We start from the raw sequence: 18,089 nt of genomic DNA, 5'->3' as shown, positions 1-18,089 counted from the left end.
ATATCACTTAAAATATGAACATAATGGCAAAAATTAGACAACATATGAGAGGAGATATGGCAATTCAAATTAGTCATGGATCTTCTTTAAAAATAAGGTGAACCACATGATTCATGTAGACTGGTACATTCTGGTATGAAAAAGTATCTCACACAAATCTACACACACCTATAAGAGTTACTTAAAACAAGATAAAGATTTATACTGCAACCATATCTGCGTGTGAAAAGATTCTATATTTAAAGAGGCCTCTGACTCAAGAGGAAACAAGGATATAATATTTAGGTATACATAGTACCAAAGTAAGCGACCAAAAAGAATTCCTGAAGGAAGAATTTATCAAATTCTGCTAATAAATTTTATATATAGATAGATATTGGGGAAGGGGGAGGAAAGACACAAATATAGCTCTTTGAACAAAAAAAAGAAATAGAAGCCCATTCAACACTCAACAAACATTTTTCAAGCATGCATTATGTGCCAGGCACAGTTCCAGGCACTTGGAGTATATTAATGAACAAAATAAGCAAAGATCTTTGCCCTTAGAGACATTATATTCTAGCAGGAAAAAAATCTAAACAATAAAATGGGACCGTTTCCCACAAATTTCTTATATGCTTAAGAAAACATAAACACGGGAATAAATATAATGGTGCCAATACAGGGGAAAGCAAAGTTAACAAACTGCTAAGAAAAAAAGAAAGAAAATCTGAAAAGCCAAGAGCAAAAGTCAGACCAAATTAAGTAATGAAAAAACTACATTTCCTAATAATTTAACAGTCTAACCAAATTGGCCACTTTTAAGCCTTCCGAAATTATAAAAAGTAAAATATTATTTACAAAAACTATAATAAACTTAATCACAGTACAGATGGTAACTCTGGGTTCTGTAAGAACCCTGAATATGCAAGCATGGTGACTATGAGTATATGCTTTTGTGACACCAATATCAAGGGTCTGAATTTCAGCCCTACACTAGCAGCAAGATCTTTCAGTTTTTCCTCTATAAAACAGAAACAGTAATAACTCATAGGGCTGTTACCAGAATTAAATGATAATCAAAAACTGGAAACAACTCAAAAATCAGAGAAATGCATAAAGATAGCATATCAAATTCACTGGACTACTACTCAGCAATATAAAGGAACAGACTCATACAACAAGGATGAATCTTAAATGTATCATGCTGAACAAAGTAAGCTAGACACAAAAAAATGTATGATTCCATTTATATGAAATTCTAGAAAAGGCAAACTAATCTACAGCAAAAGAAAACAAATAAACAGTTGCTTGGAACTATGAGTGGAGAGAGACTAGTTGCAAAGGAGCACAAGGGAACTTTTCCAATGTTGGAAATGTTCTATATCTTGTTTTCGTGCATGTATGCATTTGTCAAAATTCATCAAACTCCACAATGTAAACAGGTACGTTTTTTGTACGTAAATTATACCTCAAAGAAAGTTTATTTTTAAAAAGGATTAAATGAAACAATATATGTAAAGCCCTTAACACAGTATCTGGAATATACGAAGTATTCAGTAAATGGCAGGTATTAGTAAAAACATCAACTACCACTATACAACACTCATAGGGAGGTGGCAGAACCGCTGGCTGCCTGATTTTTCTGGTCTAAATTCTAAGTAAACCTAAGTGTACAGTACTTGACCTAGACCAAGTGTCGTGAGGAGAACTACAAAGACCAAGTTAAAGGAGGATGCCAACTGGCAGCTCTCAGCAGAGGACAATGATAATAAGGACAGGGAAGAAAATAAGTAAAAGATGTTTCCGTGTCCAAAAGAAGAGGCTACACAGGATGACATGATTATCAACGATACAATGTTACCAATGCCCAAGAACACCTAATCACCTCATCCAAACATTGTTAGAATGTAATCAGTCAGAATGTAACTCAAAATCTAGTCAATGACTTTGTTTATATAAACGAAGTCTAATGATAGTCCAATAGCTACACAGACGAGACAGGCCTTAATTTTAAGGGTGGGTGGGGATAGCGAGGGAATGGGAAAAAGCCATCCACGAAGGATTCAAAAGATTTTGCCAACCAAGCAGGACAGCACAGTTCAGAGACACCCGGCAACAACTGTGAATCCGTAAGCCAAAGTTGGTTTGTTGGTTACAAGCCTACTGATTCAAAAGAATTCAAACTCCTATATAAAAATAAGGAGTTAAGGACATCCAGACATTGAAAGTTACTTAAAATACAATTCAAGCGAAACACAAAACATTTGTGAAACGTATGACATTTTACTGTTGCTTAGAAATATTTATCAAGGCAGAACCATTTTTATAAATACATAATTCTCCTTAATAACAGAAGTCCTGTAAATGAGACCAGAAAAATGAATTTGCTGTCACTCATGAAAACACAAGTCTTCTGACATACATATTTAAAAAAGAAAAAGAAAAACTGATACCCCAATTGGGACACTCTGGGAAGCAAAAGACTTCAGACTATAAATCTTAACTGTTAAGGTTTGCTTAATTGATTTTAAGAACCTCCACTTTTAGCATTTATTAAAGGGGCAGAAAGGACAGGACAAAGTTAATCAGAGGTTCTGGGTTTCAACTCTCGTTTTATCAGAATTTGGATTTCTTCTTCCTTAAAATTGGGCAACTGAAGTAGGCTACTGAAAAGTATCCAGGTTTAGCACTCATGCTCTACTTTGAAAATAATTTTTTCTAAAAGAGTTAATAAAAAATTGCAAGGTGCGGCAGGGCACGGTGGCTCACACCTGTAATTCCAGCCCTTTGGGAGGCCGAGGCAGGTGGATCACGAGGTCAAGAGATCGAGATCATTGTGGTCAACATGATGAAACCCCGTCTCTACTAAAAATACAAAAATTAGCTGAGGGTGGTGGCGCGTGCCTGTAGTCCGAACCACTTGAGAGGCTGAGGCAGGAGAATCGTTTGAACCCGGGAGGTGAAGGCTGCAGTGAGTCGAGATCGCATCACTGCACTCCAGTTTGGTGACAGAGCTAGATTCAATATCAAAAATATATATATGCAAGGCGCCGCCAGGCGCGGTGGCTCACACTTATAATCCCAGAACTTTGGGAGGCCAAGGCGGGTGATCACCTGAGGTCAAGAGTTTGAGACCAGCCTGGCCAATATGGTGAAACCCCAACTCTACTAAAAATACAAAAATTAGCTGGGTGAGGCAGTGGGCTCCTATAATCTCAGCTACTCAGCGGGGCTGAGGCAGGAAAGTCGCTTGAACACAGTAGGCAGAGGTTGCAGTGAGCCGAGACCACGCCAATCCAGCCTCGGCGACAACAGGGAAATTCCATCTCAAAAAACAAACAAACAAAAAAATTGCAACACGAGTTAAGCACTTTTATATTTTTAATGAAGCATGAAAAAGTTACTCTGTAAGTAATCTTACTAAATTAAGATAAAATACCAAAACATATGCGGCATACTAAGGACCATATATGTTGGTGATTGCAAAAAGTAATATATCTTCCAGGAGTTAACTGTTCACTCTAGAACAGATTTCCTTATTTTTGAGATGGAGTCTCGCTCTGTCGCCCAGGCCTGAAGTGCAGTGGCATGATCTCTGCTCACTGCAACTTCTGCCTCCCGAGTTCAGGCAATTCTTCTGCCTCAGCCTCCCGAGTAGCTGGAACAACAGGCGCGCACCACCGCGCCCGACTAATTTTTAGTAGAGACGGAGTTTCACCATACTGGCCAGGCTCGTCTCGAACTCCTGACCTCATGATCCGCCGGCCTCGGCCTCCCGAAGTGCTGGGATTACAGGCGTGAGCCACCGCGCCTGGCCTAGAATAGATTTCTTGACTCAAGTTCTAAAATAATAGGATCCAAGTAATTACACACAATACTGGTACTTTTAAGACCATCTTTCTTTTGGATCAAGACCCACAAAATAGCAAAAATATCCAAAGTTGTGCTTATTAGGGTTCAATGCAATTAACTATTGTACATAACATAATTTTATCTTAATTTTCCTTCCCATGGAAAACTGAGTCAAGTTTGAAACAAATAAAAGAGTTCTCACATACAAAAAAAAGTTCTCACAGCTCTAAACCTTAGAGATAAATGCTGTTTTGATGATATATATTTATATCTATGCACACACATATGTATATGTGCATGTATATATATGTATTACATATACGTTTGTATACACACACAGTTAAGTTCATCCTGATACTACGGCCATATTCATTTTCTACTGAAAATATAAGACTTTCAAGTAATCAAAGAGAAATGTGATTAAATCAGAGCAAAGTAGTAATAACAGGGTAACACAGTGAGGTCAGAACTCGACCAGCCAATCAAAGGCATAAAAGCATTTCCTGCAATATTAATAGTCAAAAGAGAAAACCAATCACGGAAACCTCGAGCTTCCTTTTGACAGCCACAGAAGCAAGAGAACCAATCCACACACACCCGAGGTTGACAATAAGGCGGGACTGCAGGTTCATTGAAGAAATTCTTGAGGGTGCAGTTACTATGAACTTCGCAAGCAAGTAACACCACTCGAGTCATAAACACTCTCTGTTAAGCCAGATATTCAACCGTCTGCAAAATTTAACCCATCGGAGAAAAAGCAGCAGTTTTCCCAAAAGGTGCTGTATTATCAAAATTACAACTGCCAATTTAGATGCACTAGGTCCTCAACTTCTAAGGATCACCTCGCAATGACAATTCTCGAGGACAACGCTACGCCGGCAGCTCGCTCCGGGGCATCCCCGGCTCCTCTCTAACACTGCGCACGGAGCACGGCCGTCTCGGCGAAGCTGTCAGAGCCCGTCCACCCCGCGCCCGGCTCGGGTCGGGTCGGCTGAACTGGCCGGCGGGCGGCTCTCGGACGCTACTACCCGGTCGGTAGTCGTGGTCCCCGCCCTCCCCCGCCGCAGTGCTGTACCGCCTCATCCCGCTGCACCGTCGCGGGCGGGGAAGCCAGGATGATTACACTGCTGGGAGGAAGATGTTTGTTTTGAAAGCGCCCTTCTACAGTCATTTCAAAGAGAACCCAATACAAAATTTAAAAGTGGAAAAAATAATCATCTTGCCTAGCCAAATAATACCCCGCCATTAATTAGCCCCGCGCCTGGGGGAGGGAGGTGGGAAGGTAAACAGAGACCGTACGCCAAGTGCGGCCAGCGCATCCCCTGCGCCATTCCCGGCCGCCGCTTACGGCAAGGCCCCCTTACGGCAGCGTAAGCAGCGCTGCGAGCTAATCACAACACTGGGACGCAACAACATGGCGGCCGCGGGCGGGCGCTACGCCAGCCGAGAGGGTTTACGCTACTCCGCCGGCGTAGAGTCCCGTGCGTTAGAGCAGCAGCGGCGCCCTCCAGCGAGCGTAAAGCGCTCTGTGAATGGCGAGGCCCGACTGACAAAGGGGAGGGGGGAGGAGGGAAGGGGGGGTAATAAACACTCGAGTCCCTACCGATTCCTCCTCCTTCTCCATCCCGGTGGGCATCTGGGGCACGGCCCGGTTGATGGAGACGCAGTCGTTGAGATCAGGCATGTCCTTGCCGCGGTAGATAGGCAGCGGCTTGGCGGCGTCCAGCGCCCGCGCTCGGAAGGAGAGTTTACTCATTGTCTCCCCGCCTTACAGGAACAGCCCGGGCGGCGGCGGCGGGGCGGGCGGGGAGGGGGGGAGGACTCCCGCCGCCTCCTCCACCTCCTTCCTCAGTGCAGCGCGGCCGGCCCGCTCCTCCTCCTCCTCACTGCCCCCGGCCACAGCATGGGCGCCCACCCCGCCCGAAAACAGCCCCCCGCCGCCCGCGGCCGCTTCCACACACTAGATCCGCCGCTCGCCCGCCCGATCCGCTCCCTGCGCCATGGCCAACATGGCGGACATTACCACAGCGGCGGCGAGCGATCCCGGCAGCCCGCGCGAGAGCGCGCCCCCGCCGCGGGAACGCGCCTCGCCCTCTCCCTCCCTCCCTCCTTCCTCTCCCTTCCCCTCCCTTGCCTGCCCACCCACTCTCTACGCGGCGCTGCCGGCCCGCGGGAGCGTGCTGGTCTCGGTCCGCTCCAGGGAGAGGGGGCGGCTGCGGCGCCCCTCCGCTCGCCGGCCGGTGCTTTCGCTGTGTGGCAGGTGCCAGGTGCGCAAGTTCGCCCGCGCCCGGGAGCGTGCGCCTCTGCCTCCGCCGCCCGGTCATCCCTCTCGCTGGGTGTCCCGCAGGAAGGCGCCGGGCAAAGACTGCTGCGCCGAGCAGCGCGTGTGTGCAGAAGTCCGGGAGCGGGAAGGGAAGATGTCGACCCGGACCCCACTAGCCATCACCCAAGCCTGTACTCGGACAGCGCTTATCCCCCAAGGCGCCCTGAGCGCAGGCTAATTCGCATCCACCGAGGCGCTCATCCCGGAGAGATGCGACAGGTCTCTCCCATCACTCTGCTCCGAGGGGCGCCGCGCTGCTGGTGCCAGCCCTCTCCGCCGCCCTCCCCTCCGTACCTGTCCGAAAGAGCTCTCCAAGGTGCAGCAGCGCGCTAGTCCTCGGCTTCGCGAGGAGGACGCTCAGGGCAGCAGTAAGGGTTCATGGTTTGAGGCTGCCAGATGCAACAAGTGAACTTAGGTTCCCTGTCACCGAAACTTCGGTACAGCTGTTTAGTGGATGGTAGGTATTTCTCTGAGTTCAAAAATAGTAGTTTTACTAAAAGTTCAGCTTCTAAAAATTTAACCAAGGCAGCACACATTTGCGAAGTAGCAGATGTGTGTCAAATGTGGGGTGCTGTGGAAGACTCGAAGAAGTCTGAGAAAAGGTTCCTGCCTCAGAGAGCTTTCACCGTAATGGAATGCCAGGACTGCTGGAAAGATGAGTAACAGTAAGAGATGTAAATAGTTAAAGAAAATGACAGCTGGAAAGATAAATGACAACCGAAAAAAAAGTGTAAATATTTTAAGAAAACAATACAAGAGATGACACAGGCAGTAAGTAGGACATGATTAATTACCAAACGAGATCTAGGCAATAATTGTGAGAGTTCAGAGAAAGGAGGCATGACTACAGCCTAAACAGGTTAGAGAAAGTTCTCAAGAGGAGGGAAAATCAAGGTGACTCAAATAAGTACTAGCTATTGTTGACATCCACCTGGTTTAGCCAAGAGGCTCTTGGTTAGTCTTTAAGCATTACACATTTCTCACAAAACCGTACAAAGAGAGTTTTTAACACATTTTACCATTTTCTAATAATCGATCAATACTCTGCCTAACTCAGAGAAAGGCAGATATTTCCTAAAGACCAACAGTGAAAAAATTGATTCCCACTGTTATTTCTATGTGACGTTAAAACTATATCTCTTCCTCTATTACGTCCTTCTTCCCCTTAACTTCCTCCCCTCCCCCTTTTTCCTCATCTTCCTCTTTCCCTTTTCTCTCTACAGTCTCCTCGTTTGAAGGCAGAATGGTGGATATAGTATTCATGGTAGTATCCAAATAGTCTAACCAGTCTGTCCCAGCAAAACTCCGAGTGTTGTTTAGTGGGGCTTCAGTGTTTTTCATCCACTTTGTTGTTGGAAACAATGGAGGTGCTGTGACTCATTTCTTGTAAGCAGTACCTTCCTCAAGCTTATGGGCATGTCCTGCTCTCTAAGTGCTACCTCTGGAACAGTTCCAATCCTCTGTAAGCAAGAACAAAAAGTTCTTGGGAGGGGGTCAGCACTGGGTTCAAGCCTGAAAGGGAAGAAAAAAGCAATAGTTGAAGAAATGAGTCATCCAGAGCTTTCATCTGGATGCCCAGCCCTCCTCAGGTTCAGAAAGGATAGCTTTCTTCTAGTCCCTGTGTTTAGTTTTACTGTTTCTCTCAGAAAAGGAAATATTGACTATGTGTAATATACCAACCATTGTAGCAACATGTTATATATATTATCTCAACTAGTTGAATTCCACTTAATTCTTATTATAACTCTATGAAAAAAATATAATTTTACCAGTAAGAAAACTGAGCATCAGATAATTTGCCAAATTTCAGTTCCAACAATTTGCAGAACTGGGCTCACATTCAGGTCTGACCTGACTCCAAAACTCTTGTTTTCTCAGTGGTGCTACCCTGCTATCCAGGCTCCTCAGTTTATTGACCAGTCAGCATTCTAGAGCTGCTAATTCAAAGTTGATTACTAAGACCTTCCAGCCAACGGCCAAGAGAGCACATAAGCCAGAGTCTAAAGTTGCAGTAGACCAAGGAGGGCAGGAACAACATCTGTCTGTCAATCACTGTATCCCCAGTTCCATGCCTCACATATGGCAGGCATCTAAAGTATATTTGTTAACTGATATTCCATGAAGAAATTCACTGATACTGACCCCATGCCACTCTAGCTTATAGTTCACATATCTTACTGGCCTGTCACCTGACCTAGCTATTGCTGCCAATATTTGTTCTTACTGTGGCCTACCCTGTTGTCCAGCTTCCTACCTTTGGGCATAGAAATTTTAGAACCAATTAATGTAATTCAAAAACAGCTTTTTGAAACCTGGAATTTACAGGAAGGAATTTTTTGCTGTAGTAGTTGTTTCTTTATTGTTCTTTTACTTTGACCACGTAAACGATTTCTTCCCCAAATCTCCATTTTCTTCTCGCCCTGTAGGCAATGATTATAGAGCTGGGAATAAAACCGTTTGAGGCAAATAACACAATATGCATTTCAACGGAGACACAGCCTGTGTTTTCTTGGCTTCCAATTCAGTGCCCAAGCCAGAATGCCTCTGTTCACATTTGGAAAATAACTTTTATTTCTATGCAAATATTACTTTTCATAAAGTTTATTTCTGACTGATTTGTTGAATACTCATATAATTGTTAGTGCTAAAAACAAAAAAACTTCTTATAAAATAAAAAATTCTTTTATGAAATATTTTTATCAAGACCTGCTTCAAATGGGTGTGTAGCCTTATAATAGCCTATTTTAATTTCCACATACAATGCGCCGAGTACAGTCATTCTAAAATCAGTCCACTTCAGATATGCTCTACACCAATTCCAAATGACATGCATTTAGCCCAGCAAGCATAATATATAAGCACCCAAGAATTAAAACCAGTTTTAAAGCCATATCAAAATAAAATCACTGTCTAAATTAGAATAAATGTCAAGTAACTGTTAGAATTAGGATTACATTCCAGTGTCCATCTCCCAGTACTATAATCAAGGCAGGCAACTTCCAAATAATGGACAAATTACTTTTTGAAAGGAATCTTAAAACTAGTAAACAAGTTGCTATTCAACTGTTTCAGAGTTTTTGTAAATGTCACGTTCTTTCTAATTGGCTCCTGGTTTCAGCAAAACCAATTGAAAGTTAATTGAGTTAGTATGTGAACTGCATCTCCACCCCTCCCCGTTATGTTCCCAGGAATGAGCCTAGTACTAATAAAGCTTCGTTGTTTTCCATATGTAATCTGAATGTGGGGTATGCATTACAATCGACTGGAATCAGTTCCGTGGTTCCAGTGCCCTTTTCTGAGGCAGCTCTGCGTCTTTGAGACGTAGGTACAGAGACTACACTGAGAGGTGACCTGCCAAACATCTACTTCTATCTCTGCATTTGCCACAGTGGGAATAGGAGATGGTAAATAAAAATTTGTGACTGTCGCTCAGTTCTGTCGCAGCATCACTCCTCTCAGACCTGGTTGGAATCACAGGGTGCCACCTTGTGTATAAGCTGACAATTTACTTCCCAGTTCCACAAAGGATCCAAATAGACTCCAAAATAATCAGCCTGAAAGCTCTGCATTTTGTTAACTAAGAAAAAAAGAAACAGATTTGAAAACACACAGCTCCAGAGGGTCCACAACACCCAATCTGAATTGCACTGACAGGCTGTCTCATTTGTTGCCCAACCCCTGACCGTAAAACACACCCAGTGCTCCACATTTGGAATAGATTGATGCTGCTCACTCAGGCTTTTGGATGGGGATAAGAGAAATAAGCAAAGCTCTTGTGACGAAGCTAATGAATCTGACTTGGACAGTTATGTGTGTCCAAACAGCAAGCAAGCTATGTAGATGTAATTTTAGAACTTTGGATTTTTTTTTTTTTTTTTTTTTTTTTTTTTTTTGAAATGGAGTCTTTCTCTGTCACCCAGGCTGGAGTGCAGTGGTGCAATCTTGGCTCACTGCAACCTCCGCCTCCTGGGTTCAAGCAATTCTCCTGCCACAGCCTCCTGAGTAGCTGGGATTACAGGCACATGGCCACCATGCCTGGCTAATTTTTGTATTTTTAGTAGAGACGGGGTTTCGCCATGTTGGTCAGGCTGGTCTCAAACTCCTGACCTCGTGATCCGTCCGCCTCGGCCTCCCAAAGTGCTGGGATTACAGGAGCAAGCCACGGTACCCAGCCTGGACTTTGGATTTTTGAGAGGCACTAGGTTCCATTGAGCTGATGAATATGAGCCTACTTATTTTAATAAAATAAGTAAAATAATTATTTTTAAAAATAAGTCCTTATTTTAATAAAATTGGATGATAGTGAGGTTTTAAAAATGGCTGAATTTGGAACAGGAATACAATTGTTGGAGCAAGGCCATGGAAGATAAAAAATAGGATCCTTTCCAATCCAGCTACCTTGCCCTCGAGAAATTCCACACTTGGAAGAAACCCACTCTAAATTCAGCACAGCTGTCATTCAGCTGAAGCCACTATTACATTCATGGAACTAGCTGGATGATTCATACTATTTTCATAAGGGTGTTGGAGTGGAGATCCCGGGGCTTTCGGGGCTACAGGTGCACACCCACTGTTGGTTTAGGGCTCCTGAAATGTATATTCTCAGCTTCTGTCTCCATTGGTGCATCCTGTTCTCCTGAGGCATCTCTGAAAGGTAACTTGGAAGGTTGTTTCTATCCCTGTGAAGGCAGTTTAGTCTCATTGACTTTGCTGGCCTGTCTCAGACAACAAGCAGGCTCAGAGAACTGAGTTCACTGGGGTCCAAGAGTTAGCTAAGAGGAGTCCATTGTCAGGAAACTTGGGTTGCTAGTCTAAACGTGGTTCTTCTCACCTATTTTGTAAGTCTCTACCACCAACAAAGGATTAAATGTTTATAACCACAGATTTGTGAATGGCGTATGCAGCTGGAAATCTGAATTGAAGAAAATCAGTGAATTGATTTAGTAACAGCCATGCCTTATTGATCTGATCTTTGTTGTCCCCTAGAACAAAATAACCTGTTTCCTAAGAAAAAGGTTCTGATAGTAGCATATTGAGAGCCCCCTAAATTCCACAGTGACTTGTTAGGAGGTAGAAAGGAAAGCAACTTTGTTTTCTCCAAATTAGAAAACAGATTTACTTGTCTTTCCTCAGCTATTAAAGGGGACTTTGGCAGGGAAAGAAACAGAGACCATTGAACTAAAACACACTAATTACCTAGAAGTTTACTGACACCCACACCTCTCACCTTGTTTCAGAAAGGATTTCAGGTGGCTTTTGAGAGATGCTAAAATACGCTAGGATAGCATTTGGGCTTTAAATTTCCTAGTAACACGAAATTAGGAACCTTGTCAGCTTCACAGCTCACAATATCCATTAGATAAAATGACTGCTCAGGAGAGTTACAGTTATTCCTGGTCCTCATTGCAATGTCCAAGAGTCTTTATAAATAGAGCAACTAGGTGATATAACAGATATTTCAACAGTATTCTTACAATAGATACAAAAGGGGCATCCAAGGGCTGTTTCTTATAGTGACCCTCCATATACACTGACGGCATTATATGCAATCCAGCACAAGCAATTCTGCAGAGGTTAGAATGGAGCTGGATGTCTGAAGCCATGAGCCCCACCCCATACAGATCTGGGGGTATGAATGGATACTACGGCCCCAGGCAATCCTGCCTGAAGATTGTTTTTCTCTCAGCTGTTTCCTGATAAACTGTGCTGCTGAGAGCTCAAAATTGTGCACTATTACGATTGCCTGAAGTGTAGCTCTTCTAAATGCCCAATTAAGGGCAGGCCCACATGCCTTAAATGACTGTGTTGTGGAGGATATTTTCTGGAAAGAAAGAAGCTTAACAAGAACCAGTGCCTGAATAGAAAGCTCTCGTCCCACTCTTGCAATGAGCTAAGGGTGTATCCACTGGCAAAGCCAAGATGTAATTTGACCTTTGCATAAGCAAGGTGTGCATTGCTATCTCAGGTTAGATGGCATCAGCGGGTAGGGAGGTAGGGAAACGTTGTTCTTGCACACTGCATCCGTGTGAAGGTTGTCCTCTGGTTGGTATAGCCATTGTTTGCAAGCTTTGTTTTCTAGCAGTGGATGCTGCTTCCAATGCTTACATTGTGCCTCTGCTTACTTAGAAAGAGAGCTGCCCCATCTGTAACTGCTGCTTCTCGAGGGCAGCTTTTGTAGCCCAGCAGACTGTGCAAAGCTGGTTTTGAAGGAAACTGAGTTTCAGAGTGTCCTCTGTTAAAGGAGTACATTAGGTCCTCCTACTTGCCATACAAGGGACACTTATGTACTAAGTCCCGGGACACTTATGTACCGAGTCCCCACCTTTCACATTACCAGTGCAGCAGTTCTTCTAGCACTGTGCATTCCCCTGTAGGGCTGGTACATAGGCCCATAGCTACCGATGATGCAGACCTGCCATTTTAGGAATATCTTGGGAGATCTGCATGGGCAAAGGGACTCCAGAAGTGGATGTCAGTTTGAGAACCAATTTTCACCACCACATTGATGCCTTCTACTAGGTTTGAGGGCGGTTATAGCTTGGTCTGGAGCTTGGTACCTGAAGGCCCTACTTTTATGGTCTTTTCTCCTACAACTTCTCTACTTCATGGGAATGAAATGGCTTAAATAGCATGTGCCAGCCCATGTATGAAGTGACGCCAGTCATTTAAAATGTGCCTGAGTGACTAACAAAGAAAACAACATTTGAAACCTATTTTAGGTATAGAGATAAGTCTGGAATATTTTACCAAAATATTCCCCTGAGTGAGAGAAATGAGATTGCAAGGAAAGGATGATGGTAAAAAGAAATACTTACTTTTTACTTTATAAACCTCTCTGTTATTGTTCTCGATAGATGGTTTTAAAAACTCATTTTAAAGAATTACAGTCTGGTAGGCCAGGCAAGGTGGCTCATGCCTGTAGTCCCAGCACTTTGGGAGGCCGAGGCAGGAGGATCATGAGGTCAGGAGATTGAGACCATCCTGGCTAACACGGTGAAACCCCGTCTCTACTAAAAATACAAAAAAATTAGCTGGGCCTAGTGGCGGTTGCCTGTAGTCCCAGCTACTCGGGAGGCTGAAGTGGGAGAATGGTGTGAACACGGGAGGCAGAGCTTGCAGTGAGCCAAGATCGTGCCACTGCACTCCAGCCTGGGTGACAGAGCAAGACTCTGTCTCAAAAAAATTTAAAAAAATTTTAAAAAAACGAATTACAATCTGGTAATAGAGCCGGCGTGGGCTTTGGAGAGAGACAAAGCTGGTCTCCCTGTGTTCTATGACCCTTGTTAAATTACTGCAGCTCTGTGAACCTCTGTTACTTTGTGAAATGAATATAATGTGCCTATCTCACGGGCTTCTTATGAGAAGTAGATGAAATAACATGATACAAATTGGCTAACACAGTGCCAGGCACACAGGCCCAATCAACATTAAAGCTACTGTTTTTATTCCTTTCCCTCTATGTTTTTATTTACATGGCTTGAGGTGATTAAAATTAGATAAAATTAGAACTGTAGCACATAGGAAAAATGAAATCTTGAATTTCTACTCCAGTTTATGGTTCATTCTAAATTCTTGAAAACTAGAGCAAACTGAACATACACCCTCCCACCCCTCCCCACTCCCAGTTGACACTTTATTCCCTAGCTTTGTTTGGGGCTCATCAACTACCCAAGAACAGAGTGGAACTATTATTCAAATCGGCGTGGCCATAGGGCCCTGCCAAAAAGATGACATTAGAGCCTTCAAAATGGGAAGATCATATCTTTGTTGGAGAGACACATTTATATCTAAATACTTAATCGACTCTGAAAAGTCAGATATGTTTCTCATTGTGCAAAAGTTCTCTTCAATAACTACAATGAGATGAATCACATGACCTTAAGACTGGATTTGAGGGGAGGGATTTTGGTTTTTCTTCCGTCTTCCCTCTTACCCTGTCTCCTTTGCCATTTCTTCCTTCCCTCTATCCTCCTCTTAATTTATGAAATTCTAAAGATAATTTTAAAAGTCCAGATTTCTTTCTGAACAGCAACATGGTTAACTCCTATTCGAAATCAGAAAGAGCTAGGCTACTTACCCATGAAAAATCCCCCCATAATCCATGGACTGGCTGTGTCTGAGTTTATGTTCACCTGCAAAATAAGGCTACTGTGGTCACAAGGAATATTAGCAGGAGTCATTATACAACATATATAACATAGTGGGACGATTTCCAAAAGAATTTACAAATGATGTTTGAAAATGCTTGTCTGATTGTTTTTAACAGATATTTATCCTAATGTGTCCCCATCTACATATCCACTGGTTTAATAAAGAGTCAACATCTCTTGGAGTCAAATCTGAGTGAGCCAGAGCCATTTGAGTACATGCTCTTCTTTTTTTCTTTTCTTTCTTTCTTTTTATGGTAATAAAAGAAGGAGATAATAACACTCGTTTGCTTATATGATTTGTAAACTAACTCTGAAAGTCTTTCCAAAAGAAAAGTTCCCAAAATGCGGTAAGTTTACCCAAGTCTTTGCTTTGAAGGAGCATACTGATCTAGATGTATGTATATCGCTGTGCTTACTAAACCGGGCCCATCACTTACTGACCTTCTGTCCTTTTTATTATCCACTGATAAAATTTAATTAAGGAGAAAAAGATTGGAACATCAGGCTGGTAGCCTTGGTTTTACTAATCTTTCCTGACTCCTGAGAGGTGAGAAAATTCTCCAAACAAGAGATTAGCCAAAATAGAATAATAAATATCCTGCTTGACTTTGTGTTCTCTGGCAGGATATTTTATTCTTTGTTAGTTTTATGAATTTATGAACAGTTCTGAAGGCATTCTATGTGAATAAGCTTAAATCAAGCTTGATTTTTTCATATGTTAATTTTATTTTTTTACTTATTTATTTTTAGAGACAGGGTCTTGCTCTGTCACCCAGGCTGGAGTGCAGTAGCATGATCATGGCTCACTGTAACATAGAACTCCTGGGCTCAAGCAATCCTCCCACCTTAGCCTCCTGAATAGCTAGGACTACAGGTGCTCACTACCAAACACAGCTTGCTTATTTATTTATTTATTTATTTATTTAGAGACAGGGGTCTCACCACATGGCCTAGGCTGGTCTTGAACTTCTGACCTCAAGCAATCCTCCCACCTCAGCCTCCCAAGGCTCTAGGATTATAGGCATGAGCCACTGCACCTGGCTTATATGTTAACTTTAATGTAACCTTTAAGTGTATAGATTTTATTACTTATAGAGTAATCTTACCCAAATTACAAATAATTTGCCATTACGTGAAATAGAAAAGAGGAAATAACCCCAAAATGCTTAGAATTGAGAATGTAAACTTTGTTTTCATCCCCAAATCAAAGATATGTTTCCCACCCTAGAAGGTGATGCCTGCTCTAAATAGTACAGCTAACAGCCCAGAGCAAGCACAATTATTGGCTTCTCTTCTGCCCTCTAGCCTGATCTATAGCAATAAATTCCCAGGGTGGCCATGCAATTACACACAACATGATCACTATCACAGCAGGCCCAGCTAGATATGGATACACAACATGATCACTTACCCAGTAGGCACCGTTCAATATGGTTAGACAACATGATCACTACACAGCAGGCCCTTTTCAGTATGGATTCCTAACATGGCCATGACGAATATACCAGGCACCTTGCATGCAACTGAAATGCAACCACCATCCCTGCAAGAACAGCTTGATGGGGACACATGATATTATAACTAACTCCACGTGTGCACTCAGGTGTAGATACTCTGCAGAAGGTTGTTTAGCACAGCAGGCTCTGCCATAGAAAAATTTGACCGCAGACAGAGCAGGAACAGATATGGCCTTGCAGACAAGCTGTGATAGGACCTCCCAATGGGACTGCTAACATGGCAGGCAATATTCTAAGTTTAGCCAAGTGCCAGTAAGAAAAAGCCTAATGATGAACAAAAGATCTGTAATTTACAAAACATCACAACAAACGGACCTGAAGAAAAAGACAAAGAGCACACTGCTTATGTTGAGTGTGGATTTTCCTGCATCCACACCACCAGCGCCCGTGGCAGAAAAGAACACATTTGACATTATCCTGCTACTCTCATGAGAGCAGATCCTTTTGATGGAAGGTGGTATGTCTCTGAGCTGCTTTGATGTGTGTGAAAATACACCAACTTTTTTGTGTGTAGTAACATCACCAACTGTTATGTACAATACGAAAGAAAAGACTTTGAGGAAAATAAATGAAGTATTTCTTTTTTTGCCAGTTTTAAAGAAGCAAATGGATTTGCCAGTTTGAAATCAAATTAACAAAAAGGGAGAAATTATTTTATCAAAAAGCTTTTCATTTATTTTTAAATGATACTACTCTCATAGACTCCAATTTGGCTGATCTGGAATGTGGCCCAGAAATATACATTTAACAAATATACCAGGTGATTCTTCATCAGAATATTTTACACAGCTTCATCTCATTGGTTCTTTTTTCTTCTTCATCTTTTTTTCCCCCTAATTTTCATCTTTCTCTTCTTCTCCCTATACTTTTTTGTCTCCTTTCTGTCTTTGGCTCTATCCTTCTCCATTTTTTTTTTTTTTTTCTGTTTTTCTCTAGGTATGGGTAGGAAGATGCTGGGGGAGGGGTGGTGACAGGGATGGGAAGGTTGGTTGGACAGTTGTGAAGAAAAGAGGAGAAAGCAAATCCTGCCAATTTCATAAGCCTCAAGCCATGTTCCAAAACAGTACAAGGTCTCTATGTATTCCCTGTGCCTCTTTAATTGTAGCACACAGATCATGCCACCTAATTTTCTAGTCATGGTTATAGATGGAGGTCATCAGAGTCAAGAGAAGATGGGCAGGGATCTTAGATGGAGCTTGCAATTGTCCAAGTTTGTCTCCACCAACTAAAATATGCTGCATTTAAAATTCTTATGGCAAACCTGGGATTGGAGCAGCTATTGTCTTAGAATCCCACCCATGGTCTTTGTAAATATTGAAGTTCCAGCTCTCATCTCTTCCCTCTGCCCTTGACCCCAATCTCCATCTATTTATGGGCCTTTTGCTTCTGTTGTTTTCTTTCATGGACTATTTGCTGAACATGGGTGTAGCAATATGGTTTGAAAAACCCTAATTCAGGAGGCAAGGAAACCTGGATCCACACCTGGCCCTGGCATTAGTCAACCTTGTGATCTTAGGTTATGCAACCTCTCCAGTAGCATTGTCCTCAACTGTTAAAGAGAGGGGTTATCTACAGTGTTCACTTTAGTTCTAAAATTATACAGAATCAAAAGAAGTCATATTACTCTTCTGTACTGCTTCAAGATAAACAGGGCAGATGTGAATGATAACAAGTTTTCAGCATCCAGAATAGGTGACTTTTTGTCCTTAAAAAAAATTAAAACAAGCTAGAGTCAAAATAAAGGCTGCCAAATTTCCTACTGCTTCTCTTAGACCGTAATCAAAAGTAGTCTGCATGGTAAAATATAAACTTAAGAAGAGGCTAATGTTTTAAATTGGCTTTTAAAATACTGGCTTCTTACATTTCCTTATTATTAAGAATATATTTTTATCTAGGCTGGGTGCAGTGGCCCACGCCTGTAATACCAACACTTTGGGAGGCTGAGGCAGGCAGATCACTTGAGGTCAGGAATTCAAGACCAGCCTGGCAGACATGGTGAAACCCCATTTCTACTAAAAATACAAAAATTAGCTAGGTGTGATAGCGCACACCTGTCAGCTATTAGGGAGTCTGAAGCAGGAGAATTGCTTGAACCTGGTAGGTGGAGGTTGCAGTGAGCCGAGATCGCACCATTGCACTCCAGACTGGGCAACAGAGTGAGCCTTTATTTTTATATATATATATATATATAAAAATATTGATTATCTTTTAAAGAAAGTACCAGAAATTAAACACTTTGAATGGGTTAAGTCATCAATTTATTAT

At 42.5% G+C, this 18,089-nt stretch overlaps 1 protein-coding gene across 1 annotated transcript in view; it reads right to left on the bottom strand.

The window, feature by feature from the left end:
- Positions 1-5,876, bottom strand: part of EPC2 (enhancer of polycomb homolog 2) — a 142,556-nt gene extending 136,680 nt beyond the window's left edge. The window contains exon 1 of the mRNA XM_015110068.3: positions 5,438-5,876. Within this exon, the coding sequence (XP_014965554.1) occupies positions 5,438-5,590 (153 nt within the window). The 5' untranslated portion in view covers positions 5,591-5,876. The remainder of the gene's footprint in view (positions 1-5,437) is intronic.
- Between the last annotated feature and the right edge of the window lie 12,213 nt (positions 5,877-18,089).

Source organism: Macaca mulatta, chromosome 12 (assembly GCF_049350105.2).
Source record: "Macaca mulatta isolate MMU2019108-1 chromosome 12, T2T-MMU8v2.0, whole genome shotgun sequence".
NCBI lineage: Eukaryota > Metazoa > Chordata > Mammalia > Primates > Cercopithecidae > Macaca > Macaca mulatta.
This window is presented reverse-complemented; position numbering and strand designations above follow the sequence as displayed.